The sequence below is a fragment of the Maylandia zebra genome, linkage group LG17 (genome assembly GCF_041146795.1).
Source record: "Maylandia zebra isolate NMK-2024a linkage group LG17, Mzebra_GT3a, whole genome shotgun sequence".
NCBI lineage: Eukaryota > Metazoa > Chordata > Actinopteri > Cichliformes > Cichlidae > Maylandia > Maylandia zebra.
The window spans coordinates 23471677-23499017 of NC_135183.1; the positions used below are offsets into that span (position 1 = coordinate 23471677).

A 27341-nucleotide genomic window follows, 5' to 3' on the forward strand; every position below is an offset into this window, starting at 1 on the left:
GAAATATAGGAGGCTGATGGACTGGTTTGAAAGAGTGGTGCTCGCTCCTGCTCTGTCACACCGGCGTCGGCGTCCAATATAACCCAGTGTTTAAGCTGACGTTTACGTTGAAATAAAGCTCGTGCATTGAGGTGGAAGCTGAAGTGATCACCTGCCACCCCGAATGATTCACGATCAGTTTAATTACACCAGCACCCGCTGCAGTTGAGCGGCCGTACAACCGCTTTGAAAACTCGCAGGCATTCCTGTGATGGTACAATGAGTCTTTGTTCTACTGCGGGCAGCTGCCAAGTCATCCCGAGTCTTCATCAAGGTCAGGTGAGGCACATCTCTTCCTCTTCCTAAATCCTCACGCAACTGCTCAGTTTGAAGCTGAAGATAACCTGAAATGACCTCAGACTTGAGAGCCTCCCTGAGCTTTTCCCGTGCTTACACTTTTCGTGATATGATTCAAGGTCCGCCGTGGATAGTAAGAAAATTCAGAAGCCAAGAGGGAGAGAAAACACCTGTACGAGGACAACGTTAACTGGTGAAGTGTAGAGTTGGCACTCGGACACGTTCCTTTGAACTACGGCTCTCTTGGCAGGACATAACAGACAACTGATGTAAGTCATTCCTCTGAGAAATGAAAAACAAGTTCTCAGCATAAACCAGACAATCCTGCTGTTTATCTGTAGCTGACCTGAAGGGGTGGTCAGAAATGAGAAGAACAAAGCTCGAGCATGCAGCCAATTCCCATCAAATTCCACACAAACTGCACGAATACTTGGAAAAATATTTTATTGAGCACAAACAGAAACAGGACGCAGGTTTCCACAACAGATTTCTACATCTCAGTCATCCAAAAGCAAAGCTTCCTGTCGCCGCCGACCACACAGAGCGGCAGCGTCCGGTGCCAACTGAGGCCTGATCCGACGGTCACCGACCCGATCGCCACCGGCTGTAACGACATGAGGTGTGTGACGTGAGCTGATGGAAAGCACATTAAATTTAATTAAAAACAAAAACAAAACTCATAACAACTATGGAAAGCGCACACACAGACCTGCGGGTGGCCGAGATGGTGGATGATCAGCTGAGTGTTGATCTTTCCTGGACATCCCGTTGTGGCAAAGAGGTTTTCATTGGCTCGAGACCACCTGGAGAGAAGAACAAAGTCCTGAAAGCCTTCACACAATTGGAGAATTACTGTCTGAAATATAAAATCATCCTCCTGAAACTGACTTGTGTTAAGTTATGAAAGTTTCTTCTGTGATGCCAACCAATTCAGGTCTTTGTAAAAGACCAAAAAGAAAACTCCAAATCTTTCAATTTCAATAAAATTAAAATATTTTTTAGCGAATCACAGACTGACCAGATTTAAAGGAGAAACCTGAGCAGGTATGAACCGAAGCAATAAGGCTTATGGAAGAACTTTCCTCACCTAAACAGCCGTGCTTTATCGATGTGAGCTGGTCTTTTTTCTTGTGGGTAACTGCAAACAACAAAAAACGTGACTTAGACACATCCCAAATCAATACCTCGAGCAATATCAGCACCACACATCCTCTCACCTGGATCGAGTTATATCCCAGATCAGCCAGTCGCTGCCCGACACCCCGCCTACTTTGATCGTGTTGGTAAGGCACCAGTCTGCTGACATGAGCGGTTCGCTCTCCAGTGACAGGATGGCCTGCTGGGTGACCATGTCATAAAAGCGAATCGTCCCCTTCTTCTCTGCCACCATTAACTAGAGAGCACAGGACGTAATGAATGTAGCAAGGATTTCACAACACTTTGTACTTCTGCACCAAATTCATGCTTTATTCTGAAAGTGGTGCTCGTTTTGGTTGCAACAAAGGTAGCAAAGATGACACGGATGCATGGTGGGTCCTGGAGCACAACTAAACCTCTGTACCAAGGTTATATGAACAGAAAACAACTGGTATCAAATATCCTGTCGGTTCATAGAGATTTCCTAAAAATGATGGTACTTATTTTTATCATGGTTACATAAATGCCAGTGGACATATTTTACAGTATGGGCATCAAACACTGAGGCATCAAAACTCATCATTAAGGGTACCGTGAAGGTTGTGAAACGTCTTTATCAGGGAAACAATTAAGATGAGCTTTTTTTCAATTACATCTCTTCAGTGAGGTGAAGGCCAATCTCCTTCAACATGACTTTGAGAGTAATTCTCACCTTTAATACCTCTTGATTAGAGTGTTTTAATTCTTTGTACGTTGGCTTTGTTAAGTCGTTACTTCGTAGCCCGCAGGCTCTACAAAATGGAGCAACTCGCTTTCTGACAATAAAGAAATGGCATGACCACACCACACCTGTATTGGCCTCCCTATACTGGTTTCCAGTCCATCTCGGGATCCAGTTTAAAATTTTATTACTTGTTTTTAAGAGTCTTAGTGTTTTGGCGTAGAAGCTCTACACGCCTACCAAAGCACTGAGGTCTAGGAACCAATTGTTCTTGGATGTTACTACTTCCAGGCTCAAAGGCAGAGGCGATAGGACCTTTTCGGTGGTGGCCCCTAATCTGTGGAATAACCTATTTTTTCGCACAAGAGCTGCCCAATCATTCAGTCGTTTAATCTCACTTGCTTTCAGATCTACTTGAGCAGGACATCCTGGCGTTTGTTTTTGTGCAAACAAAGCTGACTTCTATTATTATGTGAGAGTTCTTCTTTCTAATTCAGATTTATGGTTTTTAGTGTATAATTTATTGTATTTTTATTGTTGACCCTATTAACTTTATGCAGTAGAAACCATATTTACAGAGACAGTGGTTTAGAGATGTGGAGCTTCAGTGAAATATATACTGATTTATGTATATCATGTGCAATATATCAGTTAAACTACAGATTAGAGCATGTCCCAGCATGCAACAGTATAGAAAGTAGAAATTAAGCATGATTAAACTCTGTTGGACTCTGCAACATTATGAAAGGATTTAAAAACTATATTTTTTTGTTTCTCACCCTCCTCTGTACACTTCAGCAGGCCTTTACCCACATGTGTGCTTTGGGCTCCACATCAAAATATTTCACAACAAAATCTATATTTGAATGTTGGGCAGAATCTTTTATCTAACCACCCACGTGAACTTCAAGTGTTTCTGATAACAATGAGGATGTCTCGGAGGAGTGAGGGCATCCATAAAGTTGACCTCACACCTGACCCTCCAACTGTAAACCATCTATACTACTCAGGTGTTTTACCTCAGCTTTAGAGTAGGCAACTCCTACCTTAAAGACTTCCTTTGGGTGCCAGCACACACTGATGCCAGGAGACTGAAGCCGGAAAGTAGCGCTTTCATTCCCATCCAGGTCCCACACCCTGCAGACATGAATTCACGTGGACAACAAAGATTAAAATGGACACCAACAAAATGCAGAGCGATCTCAGAGTGAGGCACCTTGTTTGACCCAGTTTGACTCACTTTGTTTCCAGAGTATTGGAACTGACACTGTGTTCGCAAGTGCTGTGAGAATTAATTGCCAAAACCTGTATAACTGTCTCATTATTGTGTAGGAGGTAAAAAAACACAGGGCTCTAATCATTTCTAATTAGTTGTGCTACGGATTGATTCAGTTTGACACGTGAACTGTTCTTGGCCTAAAATCCAAAAACAAAATCCACTACCTCTTAATTAACAGCAAAGATGGGGCTTTAGAGCAGGCGCCTAAAAATAGCATCGGATTTTGAGCCACCCTTAGCCCTTACATAACATTAGAATGAATTGACCTTCCAAAGGTTTCTTTCTCTGTAGTGCTAAATGCAAAAGCATAATGGCACACACAGCCTTGACCTTTGCAAATATAATGCCCTGAGTTTTCTTATTCCTATTAAGGCATGCAATGATCCAATATTTGGATGAGATATGGTTCTGTGTTTGCTGCAGCTGTGTATGTTTGCAGTAGTTATCAAACTCCCTCAACTTGCACCATCATCTTGTCTTGAGTGACGGGAGGGTGGAGCATGAAACTGCATGCAGATGTTGTGTTAAAGAGAGCCTAAAGGTTAAGCTCTTGATTTATCAGTTGTCTACATTCCAGCCTTCACTTGGTCATTTATCCAGACTCATGAACACAAGTAAACAAGGTCGAAATGGGTTACTGCTGGCTGCAAGCTGTCTGGACTGATCAGAATGCCTCCCTGGAAAGTTCTCTAGACATGCCCCTGGTAGTCCCAGAATTCACTGGAGAGACTATTAGATAAACCTTGCTAGCACTGGGTTGGACTCCCTTTTACCTTAAGAACTGCCTTAATTCTTCATGGCATAGATTCATCACACAGTTGCTGCAGATTTGTCAGCTGTAGATCCATGATGTCATTCTCTCATTCCACAGCATCCCAAAGAAGCTCTTTTGGATGGAAATCTGGTGACTGTGGAGGCTATTAGAGTACAGTGAACTCACTGTCATGGACATGGTGCATTATCCCGCTGGAAGTAGCCATCGGAAGAAAGGCACACTATGGTGTTTAAACAATGCTCAATTGGTAGTAAAGAACCACAAGTGTTCCAAATAGATATACCCCCACACCATTACACAATCACCACTGGCCTGATAAGTTAATATCAGACAGGATAGAATCCAAGTTGGTTGGTTGGTAAAACCAACATGGGTCATGTTGGTTTTACCAAATTCTAACCCTTCCATCTGAATGTCAGAGCAGAATCTGGGACAGACCAACGTTTTTCTAATCTATCGTCTAATGTTGGTGAGCCTATGTGGGTTGCAGCCTCAGTTTCCTGTTTTTCGCTCAGAGGAGGGGTACCCAGTGTGGTCTTCTGCTGCAGGCCACCTGATGCGCGTGCAGTTCGTTCAGATATACTTTTCTGCATTCCATGGTTGTAGTGAGTAGTTATTTGAGTTACTGTCGGTTTTTTGTTTTGTTTTTTTGTCCTATCAGCTTGCAGCAGTCTGGCCATTGTCCTCTGACATCAGCAAGGCCGTTTTGCACAAAGACCTGCTACTTACTCATATATTTTCTCTTTTTCAGACCCATTCTCTGTAAACCCTAGAGATCGCAGATCAGCAGTTTCTTAAATACTCAGACCAACAACCATGACACGTTCCAAATCACCTTCTTCACCATCCTAATGCTTGGTCTGACCATATCTAACTAACTAAATGCACTGAGTTGCCTCCATGTGATTGGTTGATTAGATATTCATGTTAATAAGCAGTGGAACAGATTTAACCAATAAAGTGGCTGATGACCATATATCTCATCTGGGCTGATGGTGTCTCAGAATCTCTCAGAAGACACAGGGAAAAAACATCTGGGCAGAAGGACGTTCAGAATACCTCGGTCTGCCTGCCGCTACTATAACCTCTTTGGAAGTGTGAAAGGAAATGGATGGATGGATATTGTTCCTGTTGATTTGACTCTTGTTGTCTTCTGCAGTGTTGGTCAAGTTACTTGAAAAAAGTAATCAGTAACTAATTACTGATTACTTCCCCCCAAAAGTAATCCCATTACTTTACTGATTACTTATTTTCAAAAGTAATTAGTTACTTAGTTACTTTAAAAAAAAATGATTTACAACCTGAATAGGTAATAAAGCGATCGATCTTTCAGCCCAATTCTATTTTTTTCTGCATAACCCATCATATAAAATGTAATCAAATGAAAAAGTCTCTTTTTAAAACTTGTTTTATTAGTTTTAATCTTTTAACTTTACGCATGAAGCAAACATTAAATTATATGCAACATTCTCTGACTGGAAGAAATTTGTTTAACATTTAAACCTATTTTCTGCATATTCCAGCACATAAAATAAAATTTGTTTTTGTGTTTACACTCACTCTTTCAAATAAATGCAGGTAAAACACAGCAGAAAATAAATAAAATCAAGGACTCAGCGGTCCTGTTGCTCTATTTTCACCTGTATAGCAGGAGTGGGGCAGGCGGAGGTTTGCCCTGGTGCAGGTGTGTCGTAGCGGTCAGTGGAAGGATCTGGGAGTTTCATATTCCCGTGGCAGTGTACTGTCCGTGCTTGCTCGGAAGTTTAGGGTTTTTTTCGCTGTAAAAAGAATTTTTCTTCCCACGCAGTGAACAGCGGACACTAATGTTTTTGTCACTTTTTATGGAATCAAACTTAAAGGTCAGTACTTCCACGCTTTAAACGCTGCACGCTCATACTCTCTCCCGCACTCGATATATTATCCATTGTTGATCTGCACACAGCTGTTGTCACGAACGTCGCACTTGCTTACGTCACTGTCATGAGACACGCAAAAAAAAAAATCACAGTTTTAGTAACGCAGTAACGCAGCGTGCTTACGGGAAAGTAACAGTAATCTAATTACCGTTTTTGCAATAGTAATCCCTTACTTTACTCGTTACTTGAAAAAAGTAATCGGATTACAGTAACGCGTTACTGCCCATCTCTGGTCTTCAGCACGAAATTTGGTTAGCTGTATTTGTGAGTTGCTGGTTGTTGTTGCTATAAAGATCACAGCAGCAAAGATACCCACTAATGCCAGACTGGTGAATCGTGTTGGAGTGCCTTTATTTTTCAATAAATCTGCAGCTTTGTGGAAACATGCCTGGCTTTCACAGTAAAAGGCTGGTGAGTAAATAATGGGTGGCGTCTTTTCACTGAAGTTCATGGTTTCCTCTAATCTGCAGCAGGGTACAGCTGTCTTCATCCTTTTCCACGGAAAATGGGCTCTTTTCTCAGATTTGGGCCTTCAAGCTTCGAAGACAGACAGACTTATACTGGACTCTTACAGAAAAAACGCCAGCGTCAAATTACATTGAGCTATGACAGCAGGGGCAGAGGAAGGTGGGTTGGAGTGGAATGGAGGTAGGGGGCTAAGCACCCTCGCCTGAGTTGGTGTTATGCTCCACTTGCATTACAGCAAATGTTTCGCTGTGGGCGGCCCGCTGCCATTCATTTTCTGTGGAATACAGCGTAGGGCGGCGAAACGCACGTCAGCTGGGGAAGCGTGGCGGAGAAAAGTTGAACAGCATCCTACCTTATGCAAATGAAACAGAGAGCTCTGGAGGATTAGGACCAATCTTAATTAGAGTATGGCTCCAGCAGCTAAATAAGATGTATGATCGCAAAAGCAGCTCAGCAACACCACGGATGTAATGAATCACTTGGACCGAGAGAGCTGCGGTTCCTGAGACCTGGATCTACGGTTAACCACATCTGAACTAGAAGAAAAGGTGGAGATGGGGGCACAGGGAAGGCTGCAAGTGTTTCTGGGAATATAAAACAAAGTCTTGTGAAGCATGGGAAGGCGCTGACTGATGAGGTCATGCAAAAGACATCATGTAATAAAGTACCTCCAAAGACTATCTAAATGTCAAGTGTGTTGTTGGAGAGATTGATGTCCTCAGTGGTGCGGTGTAGGGGAGGATATGCCCCGTCTCAGATGAAGACCACAGTAAACACTCAACTTTTCCTGCCTCGTCTCCCGTGCAGGCAGTAGGATAGGGTGCTGTCAAAACTCTAGGCTTCTCTCCTCTGCCCATGTGCAGCCTGGGCCTCCATTGTGGAGAACGAAGGAGGGGGGGGGGGGGGGGGGGGGAAGAAAAGAGAGAGGAAAAACCCCCAGACCACATGAGGAAAACAACGACTAAACCCTATTCTTTTAGACCACTAGCCAAGCAGAGCTCAATTGCACGCTACACCACCAACGGCCAAACTGCGGTCAACCGCTCTCCCCTTCAAATGGAGAACGCCAGCTCCCCAAAAAAACATAACCTCTGCCGAATGAGGTGAAAGACATGAGACATGAAAACACGCGTCACCTCTTCTGATAAAGCACTGTTATTGCATCACACTACATCAAGCAATAACTCTCTGCTTCCATGTACAACAACAGAGATGAAAAGGACATTGGAAGTGATCTGAGTGAGCAAACAATAAGGTTGGAGCGTTGTGGTTTTTTGGGGTTTCGGATAAATGAAGGAAACGGGAAATGCCGTTAGCACTGTGTGACCCGATTTGTTTTAGAGAATAGAATAAATAATCAAAGGTGAGAAATAAGAATCATATCTCAGGTACCTTGAAGGGTCACTACATGAACAGGGAACACAAATATATATGGCTAACAAACTGAAAAGTCAATATTTGGTGTGACCTCCGTTGTTCTTCCACACAACCTGAACTCAGTTACTAAGTAGTCTCCAGGAATAGTTCTCCAGGCTTCTTGAAGGACAATCAGAGCTCTTCTTTGGATGTTTCTGCCTTTTCTTCAGTTGTCTGTTAAGATGATGTTGAGGTTCAGGCTCTGGGGAGGCCGATCCATGACTGATGGTGTTCCCTTGTGTGTTTTTCTATTCAGGTATGTTTTTACTGCATTGGCAGAGTGTTTGAAATCATTCAAGCTGTTGATAACCAGAAGCTTTCCAGGTGGTTTTGTACGGTGGTTAAAAATCTGACAAGATCCCCACCATCACTGGCTGAAATCAAGCCCCAAAACCATGAAAGGGCTTTCACCATGTTCTACAATGGCTCCAGATACTCACTGTTGTACCTCTCTCCTAAAGCCGTACATATTTCAAGTTTGGATCCATTACTTCGTCAGTGCAGTGATTTTCAGTGCAGTTCTTGAATAATTTGGCATACCTCAGCCTTTCTCCCGGTTTTCCTTCCTTTAGAATGGCTTCTTGACATTCATCCTTCCAGTAACACCATTTCTGATGAGGCTAAAAGGACAGCTGGAACCATATACTGTATATAAAAGATGGACATGGCTGTTTTTTGTGTGTTTTGTTTTTGTTTTTGTTTTTTTCATAAAGCCCCCAGGTGGCGATAACTATAATTGCAAAAATATTTCAGTTCCTATATAAATCTATGAGAAAATATCAGTCAGGCACAACGTCTGTAATTTGACAAATCTGTTAGCAGGGAGCAACACTGAATCTTGATAATCTAGAAACATCTAGCTTCTTCTTTATAAGCTAAGACTGATCTAAAAAAACATGTGGTCCAGATTGTGAAAAGGTGGCAGGAATGCTCTCTTAAGACCCAGAAACAACTGAGAAAGGTGGAAAATGTTGGTTAACGACTTATTTAGTTGTTGACAGAGCGAGAAACAAAAAAAATGTATTAAATGTTTTATAAAACTTACATATCTATACTATTGCTAATATATATTGTAATATATCTATATCACTAAAGCACTTCTGGATGGATGCAAACTGCATTTCGTTGCCCTGTACCTGTGCATGTGCAATGACAATAAAGTTGAATTCTATTCTATTCTATTCTAAAAATAGCATTTCTTACGCTCTACTGACTTTAAAACACATGATCACACAGGATTCACACAATTTTCCCAACTTCCAAGATTACTTATTTTTTTTTAAAAAGGCAGTAGTAATGGAAGCTGCCCACATTAACAGAATATCCACCTTAATGTAACTAAAAGTGTTGAATAAGGTCAGGTTTGTAATCCATGACAACAAATTCAGAACATGTTGAGTGGGTGGGGTTACAGAGGGTTATTTGAACTAATCTTATAGGGACCCAATAAGGTTGAGAACCAGTAATCGAGGACAGGCTATCACAGTACTGTAATTTTTTCTCCCCTTACACAAGATGAGGGATTGAAAAAAAAGCAAACGGATTATCAGTGAGAACAGGATATATTGCTTTAAACCATACACATAATGTAGCAGCAGCAGGTGGGCGTTTTCCTGAGTTCAGCGGTGAACTCAGTCAGCCCCAAATCCTCTCAGAACCCTGCAGTGTGCCCTCGTGATCTCTAGGTGGCATAACCCACACCCTTTCCACCTACACTGACACCATGAGTTGTTTAGACTACATGAAGCAAGACTCCATCTCTGAGGAAGTGCAGTCTGGTTCCCCACCTTGCTGCTCCAGCGTCAGGTTGCATACTGGAAACAGCAGAGGTCCCACAGCTGCAGGGGACAGTGATGACAACAAACTTATAGTAGAGGCACTCCAGCCAAAGCTAACAGACTGATGGAGAGGTCATGAGTCTATACATGCAGATAGAAACCTCCCTCCCTTTCTTTCCTGTTCTCATATCGAGGCTCAGTTTGTGTGGGCTGACTGGAAGGTCGTCTCCTGTTAACTTGATCTATCCCTTGTTCCTCCTCTGTCTTCCTCCTGCGTCCCATATTTTCTCAACATGACAGAATTTAAATCTTTCAGCAGAGAGAGCGCACTCCTGTTTTCTCTGGACACTTGGCAGAGGGAGCGGAGGAATAGAGTTGAGGAGACTTGTTCAGATGTGAATGGACAGGGGGATCACTATGCTGCTGATAGTCAAAAACGGACCGACTAAAAGCCTGTGAAAAATTATTTGCCCCTTTATCATTTCTTACAGAGAAGCAGGGTACAAAAGAATCACTCAAAAAGTAACACATCATACACAATCTAAAGAAACAGCTGAGAGACAAAGTCATGGTTACAAACCCATTTCTAAAGCGTTGACACTCCAGCGAACCATAGTAAGAGCCATTATGCACAAATTGAGAAAACTCGAAACTAGAGCAGGGCGATATGGCCAAAAATATTTATCACGATATATATTTGAAAATTTGCGATAACGATATAACTGACGATATAATTGATGCGAGACAAAATACAACTCCACAACATTACTAGCGCAAAAAGACAACCTTCCATTTATTTTCACTTCAACAAGAAGCTGGTTTTTATGTACATTAAAGCTTTATAAAAATGTAACCGTGCAAATGCAAATTCCTTGCTGACAGTTTAACCAAAAGGCATTTCCAGTAGAAATGTGCTGACATATCCTGAGCATAACCATGTATAATATCCACTGAAGTTAAAAAGAGGTGCTTTGCAACATTAAACTGCAGTGTGCAGTACGTATTTTTCGGACCATAAGGTGCACGGGATTATAAGGCACATTAAGCGAAACAAAGCAGTCAGATAAATCAAACTTTATTAAACTCATTCTTCTTGCTTCCTCCACTTCTGTACCATTGATTCATTAATGTTGAATTCTCTGGCAGCTGCTCTATTCCCATGTTGTTGCAGTATATTAATGACTAACCTCGTATTGTGGATGGATTATCTCAGTTGTTCTCCTGACTGAAGTTTGGTCCGTTTACAGCATCCTGCCATGCGATTGCATTTGTCTCTAACCATGAGGAACCTTCAAGCTAACTTTTATAAGTGGAAAAGTGTTAGTGTTCGTCCTCCAGCTTCACTGTTTATGTTATGCTAACATAGCTGTGTCGCTAGCGATCACGTAGCACATCATTATATACCAGCTAGCCCAACTTCAGTAACCCTACAAACGTCACTGCTGTTTAGTTTCCTGTCTTCATTTATGTTGGAAGTGATAGCAGAGATGTACGTTTGAATTTTTTCAGAAATCTCTCAGTCAGAACATGCTATATCATGCTTAGGTAACTAGCGAAACTAGCAAGCTAACTTCCGCTAGCTTCCTGCTAACTTCTAACTCCGTTAAATGTAATAAATTTTGTTTTAATGGATGCCTGGACGCTAAACTTCATAGTTACACCTGGTAAAGCAGCAATGCTGATTGTTTTACTAAAGATGAAAGAATTTAGACAGTTTTTAACTCTAAGTGATGCTGCAGTGTTGTTTGACCTGAAGTATACGGAGTTTAGGACCCAGATTACTCCCAGATTTAAGAGCATCTTAGTCCGACAAATACGACAATAACGATGGCCGCTTGCATGTTCTGCAAAAAAAATGTGCTTTGTTGTGTATCTGATGGACAAACACCAAACCAGTTCCACATCACGGAAGTTGCACCATTTTTACAAACCAATTCTGGTTCATCTGTTTCACTCAACAATCGGCCATGTGCGTATGAAAACAAAGGCACTGCGCATGCGCGTTTTACTCCCATTCTATCGCGATATTTCATTTTCCTATCGTTGCCTAACATTATACCGGTATTACCGTGAACGGTATAATATGGCCCAGCCCTACTCGAAACAGCGGTGAACCTTCCCAGGAGTGGCCAGCCGACAAAAATTACCCCAAGAGTGCATCGATGAGTCATCTAGGAGGTCACAAAAGAACCCAGAACAACAGCTAAAGAACTGCAGGCCTCAGTTGTCTCAGTTAAGGTCAGAGTTCATGATTCAACAATATGAAAGAGACTGGGCAAAAATGGCATCCATGGGAGAGTTCAAGAAGAAAAGCACTGCTGACCAATAAGAACAAAAAGGCTCATCTCAAATTTGCCAAAAAACATGTTGATGATCTCCAAGACTTCTAAGAAAATGTTCTGTGGACTGACGACACAAAAGCTGAACTTTGTGGAAGGTTTGAGTCTCGTTACATCTGACATAAAACTAACACAGCAGTTCATAAAAAGAACATCACAACAACAGTCAAACACGTTGCTGTGAGTGTGCTGGTGAAGGGCTGCTTTGCTGCTAGATTAACTTGATGAAAACATGAATTCTGCTCTCTTCCAGAACATTTCTGACCATCAGTTTATGACCTGAAGCTCAAGAGCACTCAAGTTACACAGAAGGACAATGATCTGAAACACACGAGCCAAGTCAAAGTCCAGACTTAGAACTGATTGAGATGCTTTGGCATGACCTTAAACAGGCCAAAGCATCTGGAAAACCATTCAATGGAGTTGAAAAAAAAACCAAACAACTTCTGTTGTAAACTTCTGTAAAGAAAAATCAGCTAAAATTCCTCCACGATGATCTGAAAGACTCTATGATAACTGATGTTTGATAACTAATGCTTAATTGCAGTTCTTGCTGCCAAGAGTGGAACAACCAGTTATTCGGTTTAAGAGGCAATTACTTTTTCCACACAGGGAGGTAGGTTTGGAGATCTAATATTAGTATTTGTTTGATGATGTGTAAGAAGTAAGTGTGACAAATACGGAGAAAATCTAAGAAATTATGCCATAATTATATAAAAAAATATATAAATACTTTTTCAAAGCACTGTATATTAAAAAAAAATGCTGGATTATAATGCAGTGTGACTCTCAAGACAAAATCATACAATACTAACGCAAACACACATAGTTTCACAATAAATTATTGGAAAAATATCCTCCACCTCAGAATCCACATCAACAGATATTAATAGCATTTTTTTATACTTCAGAATATGAGATTAAACTCTCTCTTAATGGCAGCATGATAAAGGACTGTCTGCGATGTGGCAGTAAATGCCAATAAGGTATTGTGGTTAGCTGCATGCCTGGGCTTTCATATCTTCCATTCACCATCCATCCATTCACTTCCGCTTATCCTTTTCAGGGTCGCGGGGGGCGCTGGAGCCTATCCCAGCTGTCATAGGGCGAGAGGCGGGGTACACCCTGGACAGGTCGCCAGTCTGTCGCAGGGCCAACACACAGAGACAGACAACCATTCGCACTCACTTTCACTCACACATTCACACCTAGTGGCAATTTGGATTATCCAATTAACCTATCCCCACAAGTTGCATGTCTTTGGACAGTGGAAGGAAGCTGGAGTACCTGGAGGGAACCCACGCAAACACGGGGAGAACATGCAAACTCCACACAGAAAGACCCCGGCCTGATGGTGGAATTGAACTCAGGACCTTCTTGCTGTGCGGCAACAGTGCTAACCACCGTGCCACCGTGCTGCTTTCATATCTTGGTGTTTTGAAACCAGACACGAAAAGCAAGGCATGGCTCTACCTGTGTAAATAACAACAAGACAGGAAGGACTTAGATAATGCTCTTAAAATTATGATAATCTTCACTTTTTATTTGATAAGGCCTGAAACTAGCAACTGAGATCATAAAGCCATGTGGAAAGTGTTTACTGAGGTCACAGAGCAAGGGAAATGAGTTTCAAATATACTTCTATAACACTTGAAGTCTTTCAGCAACCAGACTAGCCAGTAAAAAAAAAATGCATGTTGAAGGTATTTCTGCTTTGGATTCACTGCCTGGAAGATATCAAAATCTGGATGTCAACCAACTTTCTCTAACTGAACAACAATAAGGTTCCATTGCTCTGGAAAGTTCTTTGCACCAAGTCCTGCTAACCCATCACCCTCACCAGCTCCCAGTCAAGGTAAGTCTCCTGTAAAATCCTTCTTCTCAGCTACAAATCCAGTAATTATCAGAACCTTCTCCTCCCCTACACCCCATCCCGGACACTGGATTCCTCAGTTAAAGGTCTACTCTCCATTCCCACACCAGACTCCCTTCTGAGATCTACAAGGCCTCGCGGAGGTCTTCATAGAGAAACATAGCTACATATGCAGTCTTCAGTCAGGTCCGAAAAACGAAACTTTTTCTTCTTTCTATTAGCCAGAAGGTGTCGACTCAATCAGGTCCAACTGTATAAAAAGACAAGCCTACTCCTAACCCAATTTATGACTTGATTGACGTTTCTCATGTGATGTTGTGCGCATATTATATATATAGCTGTATATCTCAGATTTCTGTAAAGTTATTTATTTCGTATAGTTTTTCATATTTATATCCTGTTCATATCCTGTACATAGCTTGTACTCACTACAGCCTGTACATACCTATAGTTATAGAATATTCACAACATACTTCATATCGTGTACATTATAACATACCATAATAGACCCATTTCTGTAATATACTCACATATCTATATTATTGCTAATATATATTGTAATATATCTATATCACTAAAGCACTTCTGGATGGATGCAAACTGCATTTCGTTGCCCTGTACCTGCGCATGTGCAATGACAATAAAGTTGAATTCTATTCTATTCTATTCTATATTATTCAAGATATTCCCCAACTGGTTGACATAAAGAAGAGTATGATTTGGTGCATGAAGTTGTTACTATGTGTCCACAGTCTTGATTTACATAGTCACCCCTTATTCCATGACAGGTGGTGTAAGTGTAGCTATTTTCATCTTTATATCCAGTCCGTTATCTCCAACTACCTGCATTTTTTTGTTTGAATCTAAAAATATTAGAGTTTCTACACTGCTGCTGCCATTTGAAACAAAAAGCAACACTAGCTGAAATAACTAGCTAAAAGTATATGACTTAACTACCTCCAGGACAGCTAATACTAACGGCTATGTGGCTGAAGTGGGCATCCAGAAGTAAAAGCTAAATGACGTGCTTGTATGTTGCAGCAGAACCAGCCTCACAATGTTACAGGGGTTGTCCCCGTGGTGACCCCAGCTACTGATACACTTTTTCCCCTCCTCTCGCCTTAATTGAAAAGGAAATTTTGGGGACCCTGTTACGGGACACCCACCCCCCTTTAGAGAGAGGAAAATCTTTCTGCAGCTAATTGGATTTCCATATTTAACCAATTAGCTAGAAAAGCTACAAAGCAGCTCTGTGCTTACGCACAGTCACACTGGAGCATGTTGTGCTTAGCATCGTGTTTCACTGTGGAAACACTGTCAGAACTTTCTGCACCATTAACAGAGAACAGAACTGAAAATCAGAAGCTGGGAACACACACACACACACACGCACACACACACACATGGAAATAAAACGGGTTCGACCTGCAAGTGTGGTCATCACTGACGGAAGCAATTTGTTTCCCCTCCATGGGCTCGAACACCAAATGGTTAATGTAGCTGGTGTGACCCTCCATTACCTAGTGACAGCATTGGAAAAACAAACGTGTGAACAAAAACAGAAAATATACCAATCAATAAGTTGTTAAATGAATGTTTTGTAGCAGTTTAACTACTTCCTCTATCGCTAAGCACTGAACGTCAGCACTAAGCAGCGCAAGTTTGATGCCTAATGACAAGCGCAGTTGTGGCCAATGTGCTCCAGATGTTGCATTACCTTGACTTCATGCCTGTCCTGAAGATCAGAAGTCAGCAGGCGTAGCTTTCTGTCAGCTGCAGCCGTGCACAACCTGCAAAGAGAGGACATAAAAACACAGAGTGAGCATCAAAACAGTCAGACCGATGACAAACGACATCATGCAACCACCTACACTGACACCTCTGGATGAGACTGTGTGTGTGTGGTAAAAACTTGGACGCCGATCAGTAGAAACACTGCCAGGGAGATTCTGATTGCAAGCTAAGATAAACATGTAGAAAAATAAGAATCCTCACGCCATTTGTGCACGCTTCTGTTCAAAAAAACCTGTGCAGAGCCAGGCAGAGGACTTTCCCCTCTAATCAGTCCTCGTATACCAGCGCCTGCAATTATTCACACAATTACACTAACTCACTTATGACAAGAAAAACACACACATATCACCAGAATAAACAGACAGCAGTTCACACATTTTCGAGCACAGGCACAGATGGATTTGGCATGATGTCACTACAAACAGCCTTAACGTGCTCCAGGGTTTTACTGCTACAGTAGATTAGATTATATTAGGACAGGCCCTCTCAACCTGCGTATTAGTGTTTGTTGTAAAACATGGAACACACGCTGGCGTTTTGCCTTTTTTTAAATTAAATGTCAAAGCCATTCCCATTGAATAAAAAGGGGAAATTCCAGTGAATTTTTGTTTTGTTGACATAAACTCACTCTACCTCGTGCCATCATTTTAACCCCACAGAGGCTGAAACAGGATAGGTTTTTGAAAGTGAGAACATCTTTGAAAGGTCTGCTTGACCAAAATTAGCAGAATCTTGGCTTAATGTTTTACATTAAAAAAAGAAGCTACATTTAGAGTCTATATACTGTATGCATATGTGAATGTTTTCCCCTTTCATCTTGTAATGACATTTATGAATCCCTGCTTTATTGTGGTGGGGAGGTCTGTGCCCCACTGATCCCAGGAGCTATGTTGAGGGGGCATTTGCTCCTAGTTGGGTTTTGCAAGGCAAATTGGTCCTGGGCAAGAGACCAGACAAAGAGTGATTCAGACGACCCTTATGAACAAGAGAACAAGGAGCCAGTTTGCTTTGCTCAGGATAGGGTTACCAGGGCCCCCTGGAATCAAGCCCGGGGAGAGGGGTCCAAGAAAGAGTGCCTGGTAGCCGGGCCTTAGCCTATGAGGGCCAGTTGGATGCAGCCCAAAGACAAAATATGGACCTGGCCTTCTGTGGGTCTGCAACGCACAAGAAGCACCACATGGGTCCAGTAAGTCAGACAGTAGTTATGGGTGCAAGCCCAGTGGTCTGACCCGAGCGTCCCAGTGATTCCAGGAGCTATGTCGTCAGAGAGAGAGAGAGATCGCATCTCCTGGCTGGCTTGAGAACACCTTGGTGTTCCCCCAGAAGAGCTGAAAGACGTGGTCAGGGAGGTCTGGGCTTCTCTGCCTTGGGTGTATTTGATATCCCCCATGTTGGCGTTCTTCCTGAATCATCACAATTAATCTTGGTCAATCACAATGTTATTAGTTCTGTGACATGGAAAAAAAATTGCCAATGTCCACTCAGGAAAAAGAAAATGTAAAAAAAAAACAAAAAAACAAAAAATAAAAACATGGCTGTTAGGGACATGGTTAGGGTTTGGTGTGCGGTGTGATGGTGTGTCAATAACACCAAAACAATACATCGCAAAGTGATAACATCATATCACAATGTTAACCTTGGTGTTCGAGGAACAAAACCAACGCAGGATATCAGACCATGCCTCTTCTTAGACTCCCCCCATTTTAATGCTATTGAGTCTCTTCTTACATTACCAACACTGCAACTTATCCTGCCTAACCTGGTTCAGGTCGTTTGGGCAGCAGCGATGTCCAAACCTCACTCTTCCCAACCACCTCCTCCAACGTTTCCACAGGAACACCGAGCCATTCCAAGATCAGAGATAAAATCTCTCCAGCGTGTCATGTGTCTGCCCCCTGACCTCCTTCTGGTAAGATATGTTTGAACCACCTTAGCTGCCTACTTTTGATGTGGAGGAGTAAGAACTGTGGTTTAGTTTTTTTATCTGACAAAGCGAGGCTGAATTAAACCAAACGTAAATAAAATGTCAGGATAAAATACTAATAAAAACCAATCACAAAATACAAAACTATAATAACTCTTTGTGAAACAATGAAAGCTCCTGAGTAGAAGATTACCAGATAGACCCCAAGATAGTAGAGTTGGAATTAGAGCAGGGCAATATGACCAAAAATATCTATCACGATATACATTTGAAAATTTGCGATAACGATATAACTGATGATATAATTGACACTAGATAAAATACTTTACAACTCAACTTTATTAGTGCAAAAAACCCCAAAAAACATCAATGTATTTTGCACTTACACAAGCAGCTTTTTAAATGCATTAAAGTTATATAAAAAATTTAAAGTGCAAATGCAAATCCTTGCTGACAGTTTAACCAAAAGGCATTTCCAGTGGAAATTGGCCGACATATCCTCAGCATAACCATGTATAATATCCACAAAACTTAAAAGAGGTTATAAACACATACAATATGGTAATATTGTATGTGTTTCACTCAGCGAGGCACCTGCCTACTATAGCCATAATGCTCCGACAATACATCAAGCGGTGCGGGTTCGTAGCTTAGCAAAGTCGTACTGAAACATTTGACAGATTTTCGAGCGCCGTGTACCACATAAAATCGTTTCGAGGTCAGTAAACACAACCAGAATTCATACATAAGGCACACGGGATTAAAAGGGACACTGTCGACTTTCAGAAAGATCAAAGGATTGATTTTAAGTGCGCCGTATCTCCCAAAAAACACGGTAATAACGACGGCCCGCTAGCATGCGCTACCAAAAATAGTGCTTTGTTGTATATCTGACGGATGAAAGCTAAACCAGTTCTACACCACTGAAGTTGCAGCATTTTTACAAACCAATTCTGGTTCATCCGTTTCATTTAATGATCCACTTTCGCTCTTCTCATTCTGCGTTGCAGCCATGTGCGTATGCAAACAAAGGCACTGCGCATGCGCGTTTTACCCATATCCTATCGCGATATTTCATTTTCTTATCATTGCCCAACATTACACCGGTATTACCGTGAACGGTATGATATAGCCCAGCCCTAGTTGGAATTATAGGATAATACAATATCCATCAGTTATTTATTTGTCAAAGTACTTCTATTATTTGCTGAAAAGAAATTTAGAAAATACATTTAATAAAAAGAATACATCCTTGCAAATATACCCATGCATGCAGCAAACTAGGATGCCAAGCTGAAGTTTTAAAATATGTTCTGTGCAAACTACAGAATATATTAGCATGTAATTTACTGATGCATGTCTGTTTCTGGTTGCCTAGTGATCCAAGCTGCAATCATCCCTGAGGGCATCTGAGGGTAAAATGCCACAAACATGAACTTTAGCTTCTCTGGTTTGAGCCTGGTTGGGGGTCTTTGTTGTCATGTCATTCTCATGTCCCTCTGCCCATCTTCTCTTTGTGCCTTTAACTCTCTGATAAAGGCCAGCATGTTGTCCACTGTATATAGTAAATGACAGGCAAGGCTGAAAAATGTGTGTGTTCAGTTGAAGTCTGTGGTTTTAATAGTCTCCAGGCTTGTTCTCATTATAAGCTGCTGTGGTGGCAGCTTGAGGCCCCTCTTCTCCCCTCTCTGTTACTCTCTCTGGGCCCCCACTTGAGGCAAACCCGTGAGAACGTTGTACTTTTCCTGGAAGGCACAGCTACGTGCAGCCTGAAGGGAGGGATGGAACCTGAGTGGGTAGTCATCAGCGCAATAACAAGTGCGCACGTCACAGGGCTGGCTCAAGGGTCCTGTGGAGTAAACCACAGAAGGCCAGCTGCTTTTCCTTTTCAATTACAGAAAGGCTAAACACCTCCAGGGGGACCACGAAACCTTCCCATCCACCGCCTCAGGCGAAAACTCTTGCTTTCTAACAATCTTTGCTTGGGCTACTTCCCTCCTGTCCAAAGCCACCTGAAACAACTTTGCTCACATCCTGGCATCTGCAGTGTGACAGCAAGAGGCAGTGATGACTACTTTCACTGGCTGGTGTGCTTTCTCTGCAAATGTCTCTTCTCTGGTCCCAAAAACTGTGTTTACAACAGTGACCCTGTTATGTTAAAAGACGTAAATGTCTAATGTGGAAGTGAAAGTTGGCTGGAGACCTTCTAATCCTGCCTCATCATGACCTCTCACGTAACAAGAGGCCCATGACCTACAGATGAGCTACAAATGTCCAACCAAATGCCTTTTGCTAATAAGGCATCAGTTACATTGGCTTAGACACTGTCAACCATCTGTTGCTTGGGTAAGATTGTGTATATATTCCAACCGGTTAATAAATAACATTGCTGAACTTTTTCTATTTCCAGTTTGCATTACATTTTGTTTAATTTTACAGTCACTCACCTAGTAGTTGGCAAGCATTCGCAGACCTATATGGAAAACTACAGGCAACTGTGGCAACCTAAACAACCTAAGGAACCACTGGAGCTGGTGGTCATATCACATGAAAACCTACAGGCAACTGCAGGAATCTGCTAGCACACCGGTCCCCAACCCCCGGGCCTCGGACCGGTACCGGTCCGTGAGTTGTTTGGTACCGGGCCGCGAAAGTTGAGGCTCAGGTGTGAAATGTATAGTTTTCAGGGTTTTTATCGGTTTTCAGCGTTATTTTTCAGAATCAGAATCAGAATCAGAATCAGAATGGGTTTATTGCCAGATGTTGAGGTTTACAACATTAGGAAATTGCTGCGGTGCTTCAGTGCAGACAATAAGAATTAAAGTGCTATGTAGAAAGAAAGATATGTGCATGAGATATACATGAGATATATACATGAGAATAAGAATTTTGTTATCGTTTGTATCGTTAACTCGGTTTTCCTTGGTGTTTTCACGTGTGTTATGAATAAATCTTCTTTATTTTGGTACCGGTACTAGTTTTATTTTGTTGTATTTATCCGTGACACCTTAAAGGCCGGTCCGTGAAAATATTGTCAGGCATAAACCGGTCCGTGGTGCAAAAAAGGTTGGAGACCGCTGTGCTAGCATACACAGCATACACAAAAAGGGTTACGCTGGGGGTAGGGGTGGGCGATATAAACGATATATGATGGAAACGATATAAATTTGGCTAACGATAGAGATTTTGACTATATGCGCTATTGCGATAGCGCATGATGATGATGTCATCAAGCTGCGCCTGTTTTGGTAGAAAGCATCGTAGCGGCTACAACCATGTCACAGCAAAGAGATGAAGCACTTTTGAAATATGGGGAAAGCCAAAAACTGCCCTTCCTCCACTTCCGTAACATTGATTCATTAATGTTGAATTCGGAAGCAGATTTGTGTCGTGAAAAGGCCAAAACGCCTGAAACGCGCGTCAGTGTAGCGCGTTTCAGGCGTTTGACTTGCGAAAAAAAACACGCGCCTGAGTTTTTGTGTTGCATTTTGTGCATACGCGCGTTTCGCATCTACCGCTGGAGTTGGAAAAATCTGAACTCCAGCGTCAAGTTGCGCCGCGACAACCAATCAGGAGCCTGGTGACGTGGCTGTGACCTAGGTCAAAGGGGCAGATCCAGCCAAAGCCCTTCATTCTTCAGTGGAGGGGAAGGCTAATCAATGCTGTTGCAAACAACCCAGAGCTGTACGACACCAGCTGCTTTCTGTACCGAGACAGGAATATAAAGGACAGAGCTTGGAGGAAGATATGTGAAGAGATCGGGCAACCTGGTAAGTTCATTCATTTCTCTTTTGAAAGTTTTCACTGACCTGGCAAGCTAGCAAGCCACCGCTATTTTCCCATGGACGTACAAATACCGTTCTGCTTTTATGCATGTTGTCATATAGGAATATATTTTGTTTATTAATAAACAGCACACAGTGGTCCCGCTGTTCATCCGTCACTGCCTCGCTTTTTCGCTGATTTTTTTTTTTTATTGCACAGTACAGCATTGCATTCTGCAGCCTGATTGACAAATCTCCTCCGTGCCGTGTCTCCTGCGCGTGGCAAATTTATCATGTTTGGTTTTGATAACCATCACGTCCAATAGAAAAAAAAAAAACCGCACAAAAACACCCATAACTATGACCCTCATTCGGAAATAGACACCTGCACCGCAAGGGAAAAAGGCGCACGAAAGTGGCAGGCAGATGAAGACAAAACGCGGCATAATAATACTTTTACGTTTTGCAATCTACAAAGGTTTGCACTTTGAGAATCAATTGTGAGAACTGTGACCAATGTTCATGTGTGTGGGGAAAACAGTGTACGAAGTGCGTGGCCAGGGCCTAGTGTTTCTGAGAACCCCTGCTGCAATAAATGATGGACCACTGTATATACTTTCTCTGATTATTATATTCAACCTGTTAACATTTAATACTGTATTGATAGAGACAACTGATTCTGCAGCAGAGCATCCCCTGTTGCTTCTCCTGGCTCCCCAGTCCCTGAGCTCCTGCTGCTGCACCCACAGGTATGTACAGCAAGCACTGATAGCTTTTTACTCGGTTGGATTCCCTTGTGATCACCTTTACTAAATATCTACAACTAATCTGATTATATCCTGTTTTTTGTTTTTGTTTTCAATGTTGAAATTAAAATCTAGTAGCAGCCTTCTCATTTCTTTGTGTTTTGTGCTGTTTTACAGGCCCACAGAGGAGGACGGCTCCGAGGCAGATGAGGGACGGTCCATCGGCGGTGGAGTCCCTGAAGAGGCCACACCAGTCTCCAATGGAGCATTTCCTCCTCAGCCTTGTTCCTGCTCTGGAGAGCAGCTGGGTCCTTTTTATTCCTGTCTCTCTGTAAATACTTATATTTTATATATTTATGTTTAATGTTTTTCTGTTCGAGAATTTTAATATTGTTTCAAATAAATTTTTATAATGACAAATGTCTCTAGTTCTACTACACAGCAAACGTTGGCACACGACTTGACACATGTAGAATTTATTTCATATTATACTAATGACAAAATATACTAATACAGTGGGATGCAGAAGTTTGGGCAACCTTGTTAATAGCCATTATTTTCCTGTATAAATCATTGGTTGTTACAATAAAAAATGTCAGTTAAATATCATACAGGAGACTCACACAGTGATATTTGAGAAGTGAAAAGAAGTTTACTGGATTTACAAAAAGTGTGCAATAATTTTTTAAACAAAATCAAGCAGGTGCATAAATTTGGGCACCACAAAAAAAGAAATGAAATAAATATTTAGTGTATATCAATGTCTGTGTCTCCTATATGATATATGGGGTGCCTTTGTCTGGACGTGCTTCCCATCCAGAGCTGCACAGCACAGAGGGAAGTTTCAGCACTCCTGGAATCCCTCTGTGATGGACCGCCAGTCTCCAGGTGAAGGCACAGCCATGAAGTTGTCCACTAGACAGTCCCAGATGGCCGTCGCTACCTGGGGGGTGATCTGACACACCGACTCTGTAACTGAACGCTTGGAAGGAGTCCCCGGTGACAAGGAACCTGGACAAAATTGTTCAAAATCAGTATTATGTGTACTGCAGTTACAAAATACATTATTCAAATTCCAAAATACTTTTGTGATGTCAGATTTAAATCACAAAACTTGAATCTTACATAAAACATTTTGTAATTATAAGGATAATTACAAAATGTATATTAGATAATATCTAAAACAGTTGTTTTGTTTTAACTTTAACATATCATAATTTGATTGGTAGCAACTTTCACAACTACAGTGAGCCAATCACTCATAATTCCTAAACATGTCAATCAGGTAGGAATGAAGTAAGACATTAATAGAAATAAAGAGTTTTATGTTGACATGTAGCCCTTTCCTTTCTTATATCATTAATATTTTTGAAAAATAAATCTGTGATAAGACATAGCTTATCAAGATGGAACCATGCAACTAAAGATGAACCAAACTGTTCAGTTTTATCTAACTCTCAGTTTTAATAAAGGCTGGTGACCCCTGTTATAGAGTCTGACAGCTGCAGGGATTATATACAAATATTCAACTATACCAGAATTAAACCAGGTCTAAATAAAAAAAGGAGTGAGTATCACTACAAAGATTAACCCACAGTGGTCCTAATGCTACAGTTTGATATCAGCAAACACCGAGCGCATACATTGATAGGACACCACAGCCATGCTATCAATGCAAACACTGATAACAGCATAAATTGAATTAAATCAGGACTTGATAAGAACTGAGTATCACTAAAAATATTATAAACAGTCGTCTCCATACCACAGTTTGCTATCAGTAAACACCAACGGCATTCATTGATAGCATAGCACATCCATGTTAGCAGTCTATAAACGATAGTTTAGCATATTAGCACAGGTATCAATAAAGGACTACCGTATTAAACACTTTTACTAACCTCAGGCAGACGGACAGGCGCTCTGCAGGTGGGATTGAGCGCCTGTAGTTGGTGTCTAGGCGGGCGATGCTTGGACCAGCGCGGGCCGCAGGTCCTCAAACTGGGCGAGGGAAAGACGGCGATATCGCTGTCATCGCCTCATCCAGGCGCAGCTCCTGAAGCAAGTGGTGAAACTCACCAAACTGCTCACGCGTCTGGAGGACCTGATGGACCCAGGTACGGCGAGGACGTCCTTAACGCCGCTGCTCTGCTCTCCACAGTAAATAGAGAAGGGAGACTCTCTCTTCAAGCGCTAGCTCGACAGCTGCCATCTAGCAAAGATACCGGTCTGGCACAACTTCCTCCCACATTTCCGGTTCACGCGCGTCAAAGTATGCAATTTTGAGGCGCGATGGATTTTTCTTGGACACGCGTCGAGGTGCGAATGTGCACGCGTCAAATTAGGGGCGTTTGGGGCGTTTTCGTTCGCGTCTATCGCGTTTGGTGTGAACACACCGTTAGTGTTCGTTTGACTTTGGGACCTGAAGTGGATGGAGTTTTGGACCCAGATTACTCCGCGAAGCTCCTCACTACGGCAGCCATAATGCTCTGACAATCCATCAAGCAGTGCGGCTTACCAAAGTTGTACTAAACATTTTTTAACAGATTTCTGCACGCAGAAATCGGTTCGAGGTCAGTAAGCACAACCAGAATTCATACATAAGGCACGCTCTCGATTTTTGAGAAAATTAAAGGATTTTAAGTGTGCCTTATAGTGTGGAAAATACGTTATACAGAAGAAAAGAATATATCGTGATATATATCGTTACCGCACATGCTTGAAATTATATCGCGATATAAATTTTAGGCCATATCGCCCAGCCCTAGCAGGGGGCAGTTGATTTAACCCAGCGAAAACCAGAAACATCAGATGAGAAACTTCAATCAAGCTCAAAAGTGACCACCCATGTTTTGAATGTCTTCAGCTCCCGAAGCTGAACATGGGTGTCTTCATTCATGTTTCAGAAAGCGCTTACATGAAGAGTTTTAAACAAGCCACCGAGCTACAAAGTGAACGATGTTAATAAAAAGACTTGATTTGGATATAAAAAAACAAAACAAAAAAAAAAACAGAAGAAGGCCAAAGCACGTGGAATGCAAGTGGCCTAGTACCTGATAGTGGGTATCCTGTCCAGCCGAGACTCGGGGCTCCAGGCTAGAGCGTCGACACGCAGTTCATGGTGAAAAGCTCGAAGAACATTGAATTCAACTCCCTCGACCTCCACATCCTCCTCCTGTAGGAGCAAAGTTGCATTCAGAGAAGGAAACAGATGTGCACTCAGTGAACCAAAACACGTGAGACTGTATCTCTAACCTGGAAGAGGCAGGTGCCCACCACCACGTACTGGTTTCCACCATAGGCCAGGAGAGATGCCGGGGTACCGGAGCTGAAGGGACTGAACTCCACCACATGAACAAAGTCGTCACATGGTACGGTGTAGCTGGGACTGTGGCTTGAGTCCTCCTGCATGTCGCGCGTACTTCCACTGAAAGAATCAGAAGGATAACCGATAGGAAATGATTAGGATGATCATCAATACCTGTTGTTTAAAACCACTTTTAAACAAGAACATCAGTTCATTGATCAGATTATTATCGGTAAATGTACCAGTAGTCATGATAAATGTGATAATTAAAAGTCTCAACACTACATATATGATGATATTAAGCTATTTTGTTAAAGGTTGTGTTTAACTTGATTTTTAACTGATTAACTAAACAGGTTCCCAACTTTTAGGATAAATAACATTAGGTTTGTCTTAACGCTTAAAGGTAAATCAATGGGCTTCTAATGAAAAGGCACAAAATACTCAGGCACAAAATAAATGTTGTGTTAATTGTAATGTCTTAAAATCAGTCAGTTCTGTTAAGTGTTTGAGCACCTTAGATGTGGTAAATGGAGTTGTTATTATATAGCGTTTTTCTACTCTACTAGAGCAGTCAAAGCTCTTTATACAACATGCATCATTCACCCATTCAAACAAGCACTTGTTTCTACATCTATCTTTCTAACATTCACACACATTCATACATCATACCTACATACTCTACCACCTGAGCTACAACCACTTGTTGTAGCTGTACATCATGGAGGTACAACACACAAATCTGCTGCAACTGATGCCATTATATCAAGAAAATTTCCAGGAACTTATTGAATGTATATTTTTAAAAAGTCTAGACTGGATTTTATTTCAGTCAACTAAAATTGTTTTCAGGCCTACTTTTATCTTAGTTTTTGTTAACTACACTAGTTGGGGATTTATAAACCCTCTTTTGTATCTTGCAGATAAAAAATAAAGTTAAACTTAACTAAACTAAATCAGTATTTTTGCTTATGTTCAATTAAAAAAAAGGAAAAAAAGTCTGCAGGGTTACAGTTGCTAAGGATCCTAAAAACCAAACGTCAATCAAAGACTTTCTTGTTTTTCATATCCCAGTAGTTACAGACTCATGCACAGCAAGTAGGACGCAGCTGGACTATGTTTTACCAAACTACATTGATCAACATTAGATTCGGCGCAGTTAATATACACACAGAGTCCCCCCCCCCTTTTTAAACTTAGTACAAATGCAGACAGTGCTTAAAATTGTATTACTGCTTATGAGTTAAGTTTTTTCTCGCTAAGTTGCAACAAGGTCGTTTATTTTCATGTTATTTCTGTAAAGGAAAACTAGGTGAATATGATATCTCAGCTAAACTAGTGTGGCTTTTGTGGAAGAATAATAATAATGGTAGCATGTCACCAGTCTAGAAGCAAAACGTGCTGCTGGTTTAAATGCGGAAGCACTGCTTGTCGTTTTTACCAGTCAAACCGCAGCCTGGCAATGTCGTAGCTAACCCTTACTGGTGAGGGTCTATCTAAACTCAGAACACAGCAGTAACTGATAGACTTTACTACCTTATTTTCAATGAATCCCTTGAACGAAACGCTGCCCGCGTTTGAGATGTTTTCAATCTTCTTCCGATTACGACACGGAATGTACCATCGAGTAGAAATGTCAGAGGGTGGTTGGGTATTAGTTATGGCGACAGAAATTTTTGGGGAGAAAGTCTAAACCACTTTAGAAAATCCATAAGCGTTACTGAAAGATTTTATTTGAAACACGTCTAATGACACGAACTTATAGCTA

The 27341-nt window shown here is 41.6% G+C and overlaps 1 protein-coding gene and 2 long non-coding RNA genes across 3 annotated transcripts; 1 reads left to right on the forward strand and 2 right to left on the reverse strand.

Moving 5' to 3' along the window:
• Positions 1-763: 763 nt before the first annotated feature.
• nup37 (nucleoporin 37) lies at positions 764-27334 on the reverse strand. The gene is made up of 10 exons (XM_076876042.1): positions 27110-27334; positions 25522-25693; positions 25320-25441; positions 15756-15828; positions 15464-15558; positions 3241-3331; positions 1554-1729; positions 1424-1474; positions 1046-1139; positions 764-940 (listed from the first exon to the last, which is right to left on the reverse strand). The coding sequence occupies exons 2-10, from the start codon at positions 25675-25677 to the stop codon at positions 827-829; spliced, it is 972 nt and encodes a 323-aa protein (XP_076732157.1). The 5' UTR covers positions 25678-25693; positions 27110-27334; the 3' UTR covers positions 764-826.
• On the forward strand, positions 21164-22686 carry LOC143413262 (uncharacterized). The gene is made up of 3 exons (XR_013093900.1): positions 21164-21526; positions 22188-22269; positions 22444-22686. It is a non-coding gene; the product is annotated as an uncharacterized LOC143413262 (long non-coding RNA).
• LOC143413263 (uncharacterized) lies at positions 22727-25307 on the reverse strand. Its single transcript, XR_013093901.1, has 2 exons — positions 24168-25307; positions 22727-23277 (listed from the first exon to the last, which is right to left on the reverse strand). It is a non-coding gene; the product is annotated as an uncharacterized LOC143413263 (long non-coding RNA).
• Positions 27335-27341: the final 7 nt, after the last annotated feature.

What these genes read in the sequence shown, in the direction of transcription:
- nup37 (XM_076876042.1), bottom strand. Translation starts at nt 25,677, where the DNA reads ATGCAGGAGGACTCAAGCCACAGTCCCAGCTACACCGTACCATGTGAC. An exon ending in GATAAAGCACGGCTGTTTAG is followed by an intron (nt 1,140 to 1,423) that starts GTGAGGAAAGTT and finishes TCTTCTCTCCAG; the next exon opens with GTGGTCTCGAGCCAATGAAA. An exon ending in ACCATCTCGGCCACCCGCAG is followed by an intron (nt 941 to 1,045) that starts GTCTGTGTGTGC and finishes ATGTCGTTACAG; the next exon opens with CCGGTGGCGATCGGGTCGGT.